At 38.8% G+C, this 13,506-nt stretch overlaps 1 protein-coding gene across 2 annotated transcripts; it reads right to left on the minus strand.

Annotated features, from left to right (window-relative positions):
- Positions 1-218: 218 nt before the first annotated feature.
- On the minus strand, positions 219-12,661 carry MAT2B (methionine adenosyltransferase 2B). 2 transcript variants are annotated; one of them, XM_037167954.2, is made up of 7 exons: positions 12,315-12,661; positions 6,579-6,773; positions 5,175-5,289; positions 4,845-4,997; positions 3,172-3,365; positions 1,516-1,629; positions 219-1,134 (listed from the first exon to the last, which is right to left on the minus strand). In XM_037167954.2, exons 1-7 carry the CDS (start codon positions 12,342-12,344, stop codon positions 964-966), a joined length of 972 nt encoding a protein of 323 aa, XP_037023849.1. In that variant the 5' UTR covers positions 12,345-12,661; the 3' UTR covers positions 219-963. The 2 variants fall into 2 exon arrangements, with proteins under 2 accessions (XP_037023849.1, XP_037023847.1); XM_037167952.2 differs by lacking the exon at positions 12,315-12,661 and adding an exon at positions 10,430-10,616.
- Between the last annotated feature and the right edge of the window lie 845 nt (positions 12,662-13,506).

Consider the following 13,506-nt stretch of genomic DNA (forward strand, 5'->3'; position numbering starts at 1 on the left):
TGACACAAGCAGACACACTGTCTGAAACATTCTAGGTCAAGTGTCAGGTTCATCCTGTTCCCTTTCTGTGTTATGTCTCAATATAGTAACTACATTCTCCTGTATGCATCTGATTATTACATGGTAAAAACGTTAATTTTAAAAAATGAAAGCAGTGAAGTAACAGTTTAGATGACTGGTTCTTACATTTAAAAAAGTAAATACAAGAAAACTAAGCATTACCATGCCGACAGTGCATATTTATTATTTGTGAACGGTCAAAAGACTTACAAGGCCCATTAATAGTAGCATAACCACACGTATGAAATACCAGTGACATGGAGTGAAAAGGACAGTTTCATATATATTTAAAAATCACAGACACACACTTGCGCACATGTTCACCACACGCTGCTACAAAAGCAGGAGGCATCGAGCGGCAGGAGTTCCGATAAACATAACGTGTGGAAATATCTCAAGCATAAAAACTGTACTTAAGTTGCAAAAATAAAGTTTCTGTCTTCAAACATTTGGATCTGGGCTCAAGCGAAGCAAACAATGAACAACAATGATTTTTACACAATGTTAACACTTTAAAACAGAAAAGGGTCCAAGTTGCAACCGTCCTGAAACTGGAGGATAGAGGGATGCAGGATGCATTTCCCTCCCTCCCTCCCTCCGCAAAGAAGTCTGCAGCACATCCGTCCCACCCTGGCTCTCATACACTGGAGGATCGTCACTGACTACACTCAAACAGCAATTCGAGCCAGAACAAACAAAATGGGGAAAGAATAAAACAAACATCATTACTTCAAACAAGGCATTATTGACCTTGGTTTCCTTACATAATTTCACTAGTGCAAGAACATCATTTACCTGAAAGATCATAAGTCACAATTAAAGAGCACTCATACAAAACTATTTCCTTTTTTTCTTTAAAAAGTGACACATACTATCATTTAAAAAAAAAAGACAACACACACACTAGTGAAAGACCGTCTGCCTCCATCTCTTATCGATGAGGAAAGGCCACAGTGATTCTTTGATCCCAATTCGAAATGGCGTTCTCTGGCCAATGCCCAAGGTCTCCAACTTGGAGCAGTCGAGCTGAGCGTTTCTTGGACGCTGTGCTCCTAGGACAGGACTGTCAGTTATCTGTAAGGACAAATAAACACAAAAAATTAAAAGTAAGTGAAAGGCTACACACTGAGGTTTTTATATTCTGTACCTCATTTTGCCCCCAGTGCGAGATACCTGATTTGATCCCTGAAAAAATTTTATTTTAAAAAGGCTGCCACAATCAAGACAATACTTTTTCCATAAACATCACCTATACTGATGGACTTCTTTATACTTAACAATGTAGAGAAAAGTAACACTATAAACTGTAACATACAAGTGAAGGTCACTGTGATTAATACTGGAAAATCAAGTCACCACCACTTCCCAGGTGACAAGGAAATGTGACCAACAATACACACTACAGTGCCGGCTCTGGACTCCGGGAAAGGGAGGTTCTGAACGCCACGTCCTTACCGGTCGTAAGTGACTGATGGGGAGGTTGAAGGCGTCTGCGATCGCACAGGCCATTTCATACTTCGTCATCTGTTCGTTGCCGGACCAGTGAAAAGTTCCCTTAATTGATGGATCCTGACAAGGACACAAAAATTCAAAACAGCTTCAACTTTTTGAGTTGAGTGGAGTGGTAGGTTTGATAAGGTAATTTAAAGGTCCTGCAATTAAAATGCATCTCTTTTCTAAAATGCTCTCCACAAGACATTTAAAATCAAACCCCTATAAATATTCCCAGCTAACATAAAAAGCAATTTCTAGAATTTAGCCTTCAGAATTATAAATAAGTAAGTAAATGACTCTTTTCTTTAGCAGGAATTCCAAAATGATTAGATGTTTTTCAATCCTCACCTGAGGACATGCTTGGTTTTGAGAGGGGGAAAGGGTTGGGGGGAGGGAGAGACAGACACACAGACTTCAGTATGAGAGACAAACACTGATCAGTTCCCTCTCACACACACCCTGACCAGGGACTGAAACTGCAACCTAGATATGTGCCCTGACTGGGAATCGAACGCATGACTTCTTGGTTTACAAATGATGCCCCACCAAGTGAGCCACACCAGCCAGGGTGATTACAGAGTTTTCTGGACGCACAGCCCAATTTAATGAGTATTTAATTATCCTCAGAAACTGAAAACTTAATAAAACCATTTTCTCAAGATGAGCTAATTAGTCATAACATCCTTAAATACTGTCATAATACATATTTAAGATACATATAAGTTTTATGTATTAAAAACTATAATCATACTGTTAGTATATTCTAAAATAAATCAGCCTTATGTTTTTATGGACAGTCTGTTTAGCTCCAACATTCTCAAAAGTTTAAAATTAACTATTCAAATACCTTAAAAAAAAAGTATTTTTTAAAGTGGCTGAAATTATAAATTCCTATGTAGATTCTTCTTAGATTATTGCACAGATCTTAAAATACAGCAACTTCTTAAAAGACATTAGAATGCTGACTGGACGGAGCATCACCCTGTGCACCCGGAGTCTGCAGATTCCATTCCCTGCCAGGGCACACGCCTAGGTCGAAAGTTCAATACCTGTTCAGTGCATGTACGGAGACAACCAATCAATGTTTCTCACACTGATGTTTCTCTATCTCCTTCCCTTCCTTTCTCTCTAGAATCATAAATACATCCTCAGGTGAGGATTAAAAAAAAAAAAGAAGACGTCACTAGGCAGTCACCAGAAAAATACAAGTTTCCAGTAAAAGAAATGACAGACAGAGCCTGTAATAGTTGAGAAAGTAATACAAGGGAAGGATATTTTTATTACTCATAGATACAGCCTATTGTCTGTAGATTATTTTTGTTTGGTCTCCTTATAATTTTAAAAGAGCACGTTACAAAGTACAGCATAGGAAATACAGTCAAATACTGTAATAACTATGTATGGTGCCAGCTGGGTACTGGAAATACTTTGTAAAGTACACGATTTCCTAACCACTACCTTGTATACCTGAAACCAGTACAAAAATAGATCTAAATGTAAACTGTTCACTGAAAATGATCAAGTGATTTAAAATAAGAATAAAGCTCTTTAACTTTCGCTCATTATCAGGATTTTCACGAAGACATAAAACAGAAAATCTTCCCCCCAGAGCCTCACCAGCATCCTCTTCTCGGCCAGCTGACGGCACACGGTGGCCACGTCTTTGACGTGCGTGGGGAACCTCTGCTGCCAGTGGTCCATGTTGGCGGACTTGTTGCTGAACTGCACTTTATCAAACATGACGGTCACAGCACTTTCTTCAAGCTTTTCAACTTCTCCATACAGAACCGGGATTCTCAAAACAGCAGCCCCTAACAGATGAAGCAAAGTAGGTCAATACCCTCGAGCAGACTGGTGCGGAAGTCTTGATGTAAGACGAAAGCATGTGGATTGAAACAATGTCGTAAAATACTCGCAACAGACCAAAATGACAGAGCTCACCTGCAATGCCCATTTAACAAATGTGATCCTAAATGTTTTTAAATGTTCTCTCGTTTGGGTTATTTTGACATGTAATTTTTTCATTATTATGGTCATTAAAAATAAAACTGATTATGACAACTAAATGCAATTAGTGATCCTTGACTGGATCCTAGATTAAAAGAATAAAATGCAATATAGAACGTTATTAGGACAGTTGGGAAAATTCCTACAGAGTGTAAATTATATTATAGTAATGTTTAATTTCCTCAGTGTGATAACTGCACTATAATTATACAAAGAACATCCTTGTCAGAAGATACACAGCACTTTGAGAAAAATTCTACTAATTCTTCATGAGTACAGAGAAACAAACTGTATGTACAAAATACACCTGGCAAAATATTAACAGTAGGTGAAATCTATATAAAGGATATGTGAATATTCAACCACGTAACTCTTGAAACCACTGATTAAAGAATTATGAGCTATTTAGATTTTACATTGGTCCCTAAAGAGGGGTTAAAACAGGCTAGATAATTGACACTTTAAATGAAAATTAAACACTGTAACTTACTGGACAATCATTACAGATATATATTAGAAAGTAATTTCTACATGATAATTCACAAAACAAAACCCCCTGAAAAATGAAATGGGTACTGCAGTGCCTACACTAGGGGATGTTTGTCACGGACATCGCACAGTGCAAGGAAAGCAGTTTAGTGAGGGGGTCGCCGAACTGAGTACTATGCAGCCATTGATAGGAAAGTGACATCCAAGTGATGTTTCCATTTGTACTGAACTGCAATTTGGGGGGGGGAGGGGGCGGATGGGAAGGGACACAGACTACAAAGTAACATGCAATTACTTTAAACCATTAATAGAAAGTGCTTCTGTACATAACCACATTTGGTGCTTCTGTCTGAGGTAGCATTGTAAGAGAACTTACACTCTTTACAATGTTAAATTTAAAACAATTTTTTCCCAGGAGGGTATATATGTACCTTTTATAATCAGCACATATGTGTATATATACATGGAAATACAAATATGCAACGGAGAAAAGAAAAATCACACAAAAATCAGAATACCCCAATCTAAGAGAAATGATAGTGACCTATTTTTTGAGATTTGATCACAAACATTTGTACTATATAATTCATTTTCTATAAATGATATTTACATATGCAATAACACTGGGAACTATCTAGACGGATTCACAAATGCAAGACTTCTAAAATTCTAAATTTTTCTTTTTATATTTGCTAATTTCTCTCATGGTTTTGTTCTTTAATTTTTGTTTAACTGAACACACACACACCCCATAAACAAAAAGGAACCCTCAAAGCAAAAGACTGTTGTCTCACCTAAATTGTTCTCCAGGACGGCCTTTTCTCCTTCTAATTTTGTTTTCCCATATAGGTTCAGGGGGCATGGTATGTCTTCCTCTCTGTATGGAGGGTTTGTTCCATCGAATACATAATCCGAGCTGATATAGATCAGAAATGCTCCAATCGCAGCTACGAAAAAAGAAACAACAGCAACCTATTAAATCAATACATGACATTTACTTTTCATCGGATTTCGTAACGGTTCATGCATCATACACAGAAATAAATCTCTTACAAGCAATCTACAAAACTTTAATCTTTTACAAACTTAGCAACCATTTAGTATTTCGTGAAATCTGCCATCACCTGCTTCCTTTGCTAAATTCCCAGAGGCATCCACGTTCAGCTGAGCAGCAGCGTCGGGCTGATTCTCCACGACATCGGGCCTTCTCTCTGCTGCACAGTGTACTATCACATGGGGCTGGAAGTTAAGCATTGATTTTTAACACAAAAAAAATAAAATAAACGAACTACAGCCTTCCAACAGCAAATTAATTCACAGAAAAAAAAAGCTGAGTCAACATTCTTTCAACTAAACAAGCATCGTGCTTTGTCACGCCTCCCTTTTTCAAGATTCAAACTTCCTTAAAAATAGATGCAGGATCTGAAAAGAGCAATTTAGTAATCCTCAGGCAAAACCAGACAAACCTGTGTCAACAACTGTATTTCTAAACCAAAATAAGCTTCATAGGAAAAAAGAGCTCTCATTTGTGTGATTAATATGACCTATATATTAATAAATCTATTGAGGAGGAATATCAACTGCAAATCAAATTCATATATTCAAATATCTCAGGCCATTCATTGAAATAAAATCAACTATTATGAAAATTATATTTCCAGATGAACATGGAGTATACCACCTATATGCTAAGCACTGTGTAAGGAACAGGGATTTCACTGACTCGGTGGAAAAGACAGGTATGTAGTGGAACTGTTTCAGTATCAGTTGACAGATGTCAAGAGAGAGGAATGGACGGGGTCCTTGGCAGAGAGGGGGCACCTGCTTCCAAGAGGAACTGACCAGTGCTAAGATTTGGGGAGACCCCAGACCAGCAGGACTACCCTACCCACACACCAAATCTCCTCCTCAACGACCGAGAAAGCACAATCTTAACTGGTTTCCAATTTCAATGTGCACAATCCGGGGTGCTCATGAAATGCAGAGTCCTGGGTCCCATGACCAACTCACTGAATTAAAATCTCTGAGGAGGCGGCCTAGGACCACGTTTCCCAAAAGATTTTGACGCTGGTGTCACTTGGTCCCTATTTTTAGAAAAACTTAAACTCTCAATCTGATTAGAGGTGAACAAATGCTAATTTTTCCTGTAATCTTACGTAGGTCATTTAACCTCTCTGAGCCTTTATTGTCTCTAAAACGAAAAAATTGTCTATGTTGCAGTGTTGTAAGGTTTACAGATAATATTTTTAAAATAGCTGCACAGAACGTGATATTTAGAAGAATACTACAGAAACACAAACTTTTTAAAGTGCTTCATACCCTGTCTTTTGTCAACCTATGTCTGCAGGTAATCATTAAGGACTGCCTACACTCTGCAAAGCTAAAGAAAACAAAAGTGTTCTCTCTATTGTCATGCATGAGGTTAAAGCCTAAAAACAGCGACTTCCTTGAGAGAAGAAACATTTTCTATATCACCCAGATGGTTCTTAATTCAGCTGACATGTTAAAGTAAGCAGACCGCACCATACCTGAAAATCGTAAAGGATGTGATGCACGGCATCAGAATCCAACAGGTTAACATGTTCAAATTTGGGTCTTGCTCGTCTAAAACCACAGCCAACGGTGTGCCAATTATTCTGCTGGAATTCTTTGTATACAGCTCTGCCGAGAAGCCCAGTGGCACCAGTGACCAGAACCCGCCTACTGGGGAGGTTCACTTCCTCCTAAAAAGGTTAAGGGGGAAGAAAAAGAATTATGTACTTGAAAAATATTCTCTCAACAGAATTAGTCAACATCATCATTCGCTGAATACTTTAAGTCTAAGTAGTTTTCTTCATGTCCCATATCTATTAGCCAACTTTTTAAGCTAGAACAAAAATGAAACTGCAATGATAACTACATCTCTTAAGTTTTAACAATCTTACCCAAGGCACAAAAACCTGCCCCCCCAAAAAAACAAAAAAAAAAAACAAAAAAACAAACAAAAAAACCCTAAGATGATACTGCAAAAAATTAGCAAGTCATAAAGACTGATTTCCTGTTTATAATTATGATGTCCAAATAAGTGACAAACAGCAACTTTAATTACATTCTTCAGTTTATAAAATTCACAATTAAGTTTATTCTTATTTTGTGCTCTGATTAAATATTTGAGCTATATTCCACCATGTTTGTAAGTTTACATTTTTGGTTTCTAGTTTTTAATGCCAAGTTTTCTTTCAAAACTCACTGATTTATATTTTGATAGGTCCAAGTGAAGAGAATTCACATTTCATAGGAATTTATATGAAGGAAAAGTAAATTTAATCCTTATGGCACTAATATTCTTTCTAAGTTTAACCAAACTGATAAATGTTTCTGAATTAAAACTCTGTAAATCTTCACAGGCCAGCTAAACTAATAATTACAGCTATGGAGGATAAGAGAGAAGGAATAACTAAAATATTCTAAACTGGTATGTCACAACTGTGAAAAAGAAAAAGATTCCTTACATATTAAAATGAAAGAAACCACTACTTAGGAAATAAAACCAAGACAGAGTTTCCTCTCAAAATCCTAAATTATTCTGTCATCATTTACTATTAAAAAACAAGTTTTATTAAGTTTTACCATCTTGAAACTTGTTATTTCAAAGTGTTGTTGTAATCACCTAAAGCTGAGTTGTGAAAACTATTCATACAGACTTTTGCTTAGCCCTTAGTTCAGCTGAATAACTTAGCAGACTATACATTTTTAAAAAAAGAAAAGGCCACCAAAATTGAGTATTTCTATCAAAGGAAAAGCCTGGAAAAAAAAGGTGTGAGACAGTATAAAGGTAAAATTTAAAGGTATTTTTTTCTTTAGGTCAACCCGCTTCAAGACGTTTTACAAATGGAATGAAAAATTCCTCTAGGCTTTCTGTTGCGAAACTTAGCTTGACGTCAACCGAGCTATGAAGATAAGAATTTCGGCCAGCAAAATATGTTCTTTAAATTTTGGCAAGAAAATACCTCTATGAAATGAGGTATTTTGTAAAAGGTTTTGCCCACAATAAATGGGAAAAAGGTTAAGACCAGAACTTGGGTCCTCTTGCTTCCAAGGTCCAGCCAAAACGCATTCTGAGTTTTATTTCGATCCTTTGAACTTGTGTGTGGTGTCACAATTATTAAATTTTATCTGCTCTGCCAAGAACTGTGCCACTGAGGACTTAGTCCATCTCTACCGATCTAACTCATTGGTAACACGAGAGACATTAGGACAAGGACTGAGATTCTTCCAGCTTTACATTCCTACAATTCTAACATTTTCCATATTAAGCATATTAAGTCACATTTACTCTTTTCACGCAGTCGCTCCAGAGACAAAATGAGCACTCTCTGTCACCAGTATAGGGGCCAAAAGAAGATTTTTCCATTTGGATTGTAAGCTTATTTGTTGGGAAATAAAATATGAACCACTCTAAAAAAAGGCAATAAAAAATAACTTCTATTTTTGAGTTTCTATATATAAACAGAAGTCTACCTAAAGCATCTGAGAACACAATATTTTGATTTTCTTTCTTTTTAAAAGACATACTCCTCTGAAAGTTACTTTGGACTGTTCCTCTATAAGGACTTCTATTACCCCTGGAAGACACCGGCATGACCAGACACACGGAAAGACTCAGAAGGGAGGCCTAAAACGCTGTCCCGTTCAGGAACCACAGTCAAGAGCTGGAAATGTTTCGTGTGCCTGGAAAGTCTACTTTTCAAATTTTGTTACTTTGTGACAAATTATATTATCACCCATCCCTTTAAGTTTACTCTCAACATATTTTTCTTCCCGAATAAATTCTTAGATGGACACAATTCAGTAACATCAAATAACCAGGTTTACAAAGAAAAATTAAACATACATAAACGTAGAACTAGCACTTTTATTACGCTATCTCATCAAATAGTATCAAACTGCAGAGGTAAAAAAGATAAATAGCTCTTTAAGAATGACCCAAAACAGCCCTGGGTGGTGTAGCTCAGTGGATTGAACTCGGGCCTACAGATCAAAGGATCACAGTTCAATTGGGGGGGGGGGGGGTGTTGCGAGCCAGTTCCCAGCAGGGGAGTGGTTAAGTATGATAATACTTTGCAATTTTTATAACGTCTTAAACTTAGTGAAGTTTCACATTCATGTCTTTAATTGATCCTCTCATGATTTACCCTCCAGGAAGATCTTTCAAGAAACACTCCTGAACTTTAAGAAACTTTTTAAAGGTCCCCTGACTACTTAGGTGACCTTGGTCTAACTCCTGTCAGGCCAGTATTACGAACAGAAAACCACTGGTCTGCTTCTCTAACACAAACTGTAAATCAGTCCTCATTCTCATGAGTGAGTTTGAACAGGGTTTGAGAACAGCAAATATGTCCCAAGCTTTTTTGGTTGTGCCATTTTTAGGGAAGGAAAACCCATTTTCATTACTCTACTGAACTCCTACTGTGAAAAGTCTTTCTACATACACATACGAAGATACGTAAACATAAACGAACACTAGGTAACAACAGGCAACTCAGCGCTACCTGGGGTACACAGGAACAGTACAGAGGTTTAAACGGTCCATCTATCCTCACTTTACCCCTCCCCCAAACCCCAAAGTAATGTGAAAACACTAAACAAACTCCATTTCGGAGGCATTAAAATCTTACATTATCGATCAATGCCAACTCCTCTAACCTCTCTTGTATCGTCAGTAAGACATACTGATCCGGGCATTTCCAGTCTTCTTATCCCCAGAGCTTGGTACGTTCTGGGGACGAAAGAATGCTGGGAAGCCCGGAATAAGGGGGGGGGGGGGGGCGGGTGCGCGGACCCAGTAAAAGCCTTCCTTATGCAACCTCCGCAGCAGTTCTAAGCCCCAAACAGACCTGTATTTGGATCCTGGGTCTAAACGCACTTAATGAACTAGGACGAAGGACTTGCCCTCTAGGCCTCAATTTTCTCATCTGTAAACTGGGATAAAAACCCATCTCCTAGTCGCGAAGGCGCAACATCGAGTTCTGTATAAATTAAGACTTCAGTAATCCCCAATGCTGTTATTTCTGAAAAGCGACCTCTCCCCTTCTTCCTAAGATACAGATGGATAAAATCGAGGGGGGGACAACAGCTGCAAACGAAATTAAGATAGAATCAAAACCGAGCTAGCTCCCCAAACCCCTCTTCCTTCCCGGGAGGGGAGCCTCAAAAGAGAAACGATGTACTCATTTCCCGCAGCAGAGCCTGGAAAACACTAAAAGGGTGTGAGCGAACGTAAACAAACTCGATGGCACCGCCAAGGCCTCTCGGGGCTCAGAAGGTGGCGCTAAGATGCGCCTAGAAATCCAATCCTCTGCACCCCGATTCTCACGAGACCCCGCGACGACTCCTTCACCTCGACCACACGGCAGTCCCCCGGAACAAAGTGGATGGTGAGCTCCTTCTCCCGCCCCACCATGTCGCCGTCTTCGCTTTGCCACAGCAGTGAGCCACCACTTCCTCCACCTCACGACTGACCGCGGTGAGCCGCAGCTCCAACGCCCTCGACCAGCCAGCCCGGGGTTCGGTAGCTCCGCTCACCACTTCCGGCTTCCGCCGCCAAGGCCGCGCCCATTGATTGGCGGAGCTGCGCCTTGGCCCCAGAAAGGGGGCGGGCACAATAGAATAAGCTCTCAGCCCACGCGCCAACTCTTAAAGGGATATAGAAAACAAAGGCCTTGGCGTCAAGTAGTGAACATGCTTTTGTTTGCGGGATTGGGGAGTCGTTAATTTTTTTGTGCTTTTCTTCTTTTTTTCTTATTCCTAGACTAGGGATTGGGTTGCCTGGAAGTTGAAAAAGACCAACCAGGCATGTAATATATAAAGTGGAATAAAACATTTTAAAATCATGGGCTACAAGGCCAGAAAGAGAAAGCGCCATAGACTGTATCTCTAGAGTATTACGACTGTATTTTAAGAGCTTTAGAAAAAGAGAAGAAAAAAGAGTTGACATCTGAGTCATCACAACTTCAAGAGTCCATTTGTCGTTCTGGGATGCTAAAAAGTAAGATCAAAACTTGCACAAGGAAGGAACCAAGGGGAACGAATAATGCTGAACCACCTGTATCACGATTTTTCCTGTGAAATAAAATTTTTTAAAAAAAGGAAACAAAACCAAAAAGAGTACAGACCCTGTAGGGTTCGCCAAGTGTCTGTCTCATGGGACAGTCTTAGTGTACTCGTCCAGACACAGAATGCCAAAACCCAAAAGTCGCTCACAAACCTGACTGCTGCTTGGACCTTTCTAAAAAGACCTTATTTTCAAAATCCTTTTTGCTTTAGAGCCTAAGCAGTTTTTTCAAAAGTCCCGTGACTTTCCTTCCTATTCAACCCCTACAAAAACTCTTGCCTTATTTGTGCTAATGTTATGTCTTCCGACCAGTATTGAAAGAGAGCCTGAGGCCCTCACTTTGCGGTTTGTTTTCACCAAGAGGATTCTGTGGTTTAGCGAGTCCTTGAGAACACTACCTCTAAAACTGCCAGATCTTCAGACAACAAAGAAAAGGAGGGTGGGGAAGAAGTTTCGAGATCCTCTTTTAACTGGAATTTTTTAAAAGTCTTTTGTTGCACTGTGATGCAGTCTAATCTTTGGGGAAAAAAAGTATTCAATGAGAAGATTTAAGGAAAAGCACGTGTAATTAGCATTTGGACTCAGAGAAGCGTTGTCTAGAGTGAGGAACATAAAGTTAACTGCAGTTGAGGATTTGGTTTGATGCAGGTAAAAATTCGGTATATATAGTTCTAGAGGTATATCTGTGAGCATGGTTTTTAATCATTCTCTTTAAAGACGACAGTTTCTGTGTGAATAGAAACGCCAACATTATGTAGACACCATTTGTATCCGTGCTGTGGCTAAATCTATAAATTTAAAGAGAGCAACCTAGAAATAAAAGTTTATGTTAGCAGATCCAATTTACACCAAGACAAAGACTGGAGCACACACTATAGATAAAACCCTCATTCATACAGAATCTTCACCTATATCATTGCATTAGTCTGGAAAATGAAACCGCTGTTCTTTTCTACATCTTTTTTTTTTTTTCTTCAATTAATGAGACTTAGGTGAGTTCTCCATACAGGGTCAATAATTAAAGTTGGTTTATTCTTTCATGTCCCAAAGTTACATGTTTTAAAGAAATGAATGACCCCCCCATTCACTTTTGCTTTTTGCAGATGTTCACCGGAATCACCTACAGAAACTAACTCCAGAATGCTTCATTTCCTGAGCCGCTAGCTCTTACCTCCTCCATATTCTCCGGCATTTCGGGCATGGTTCCAAAACGATGTCAGGAAAACAGATTTGGGATGAGTTTCAGCCTCTGCCTCCTCTGGCTGAGTCTTTGTTCTTCTGGCAGAGAGCACAGGCTGGGAAAACGTGAGCCCCTCAGCTGCGCTCGACCTTTTAAATTAGCATTTTGATGCCAATCCCAGAGTCTCGTGCAGCTTTTAACGTTGCAGTAAACTGGCAGCTGATTCCCCGTGGCAGTCGTGAAAATACCCAATGAGAAGTTTCCTGTTTAATTGCCAAGCTAATGAGGGTGCATTAGCAAAACCATTGGCAGAACTGACTTATTTTTAAAAGAAAACAGCACAACAAAACCTTTCTGTAAAGACTTGTTGCAATTTTCTTTTGCAGAAGAAGAAGCAAGAGCCAGCGTTTGGAAAGCATGCAGACCAATCAGCGGATTCCTGTTCTGAAATATTTTATTCAGTTATGCCTCGTTAGGACAGAATCTATTTGGCGAAGTTTTCCAGTGCTTTTCCCCAGTACTTTTAAATTACCTATTCGAAAGGTCAGTAAAAGGCATGTGGTAACAGCAAGCAGGAATTAAAATGCAGCAGGTCATTTCCATTCACATCATCCTGCCCTCTGAGAAAATGGTATGTGGGTAGCACCTTAAATTTGTCCAGGAATTAAGAACTTCTAAATCAGTAATGAAATTCCTAAACCTGCCTGCACCAGGGAACAAATGAGACAATCATTCTGAAAGAGCGAAGCCCAGTGAGCTTATTTTTAACTATTTCAAGGATAATAAATGTGCTCAATATTTTGAACCACTGCTTTGGATTATGGCTCTCTAACAATTTAACAAGAAAACTGCCATTCGGATAGACCTAAAAAGATCACTTAAACTTTTATACACTACCCACTTAGAGCACGGAGCCCAAAGCGAGCTCTCTGTGGCATGCAGTCTATGAGTAATGAAGAATTTACAATAATTTAGAAGTGCTATTCATCAAAAGATAGTATTTTTAAAGACGAATAAGAAAAACACGGACTGGGAAAATGGTCTTGACATCAACAACTGCCAAAGACTTATATTCAGACTATATCAAGAGCTCCTACAATTCAATAACTTTTTAAAAATCATTTTAAAAATGGACACAAGTTTTGAACAGATACTTCACAAAGTAAAGACACAGCATGGCTAA

This window comes from Artibeus jamaicensis, unplaced genomic scaffold (genome assembly GCF_021234435.1).
Source record: "Artibeus jamaicensis isolate MK-2021 breed Jamaican fruit bat unplaced genomic scaffold, CSHL_Jam_final contig_432, whole genome shotgun sequence".
Classification (NCBI taxonomy): domain Eukaryota; kingdom Metazoa; phylum Chordata; class Mammalia; order Chiroptera; family Phyllostomidae; genus Artibeus; species Artibeus jamaicensis.

What these genes read in the sequence shown, in the direction of transcription:
- MAT2B (XM_037167952.2), bottom strand. Translation starts at nt 10,492, where the DNA reads ATGGTGGGGCGGGAGAAGGAGCTCACCATCCACTTTGTTCCGGGGGAC. An exon ending in GGGACTGCCGTGTGGTCGAG is followed by an intron (nt 6,774 to 10,429) that starts GTGAAGGAGTCG and finishes TAACCTTTTTAG; the next exon opens with GAGGAAGTGAACCTCCCCAG. An exon ending in CGTCCTGGAGAACAATTTAG is followed by an intron (nt 3,366 to 4,844) that starts GTGAGACAACAG and finishes TTCATCTGTTAG; the next exon opens with GGGCTGCTGTTTTGAGAATC.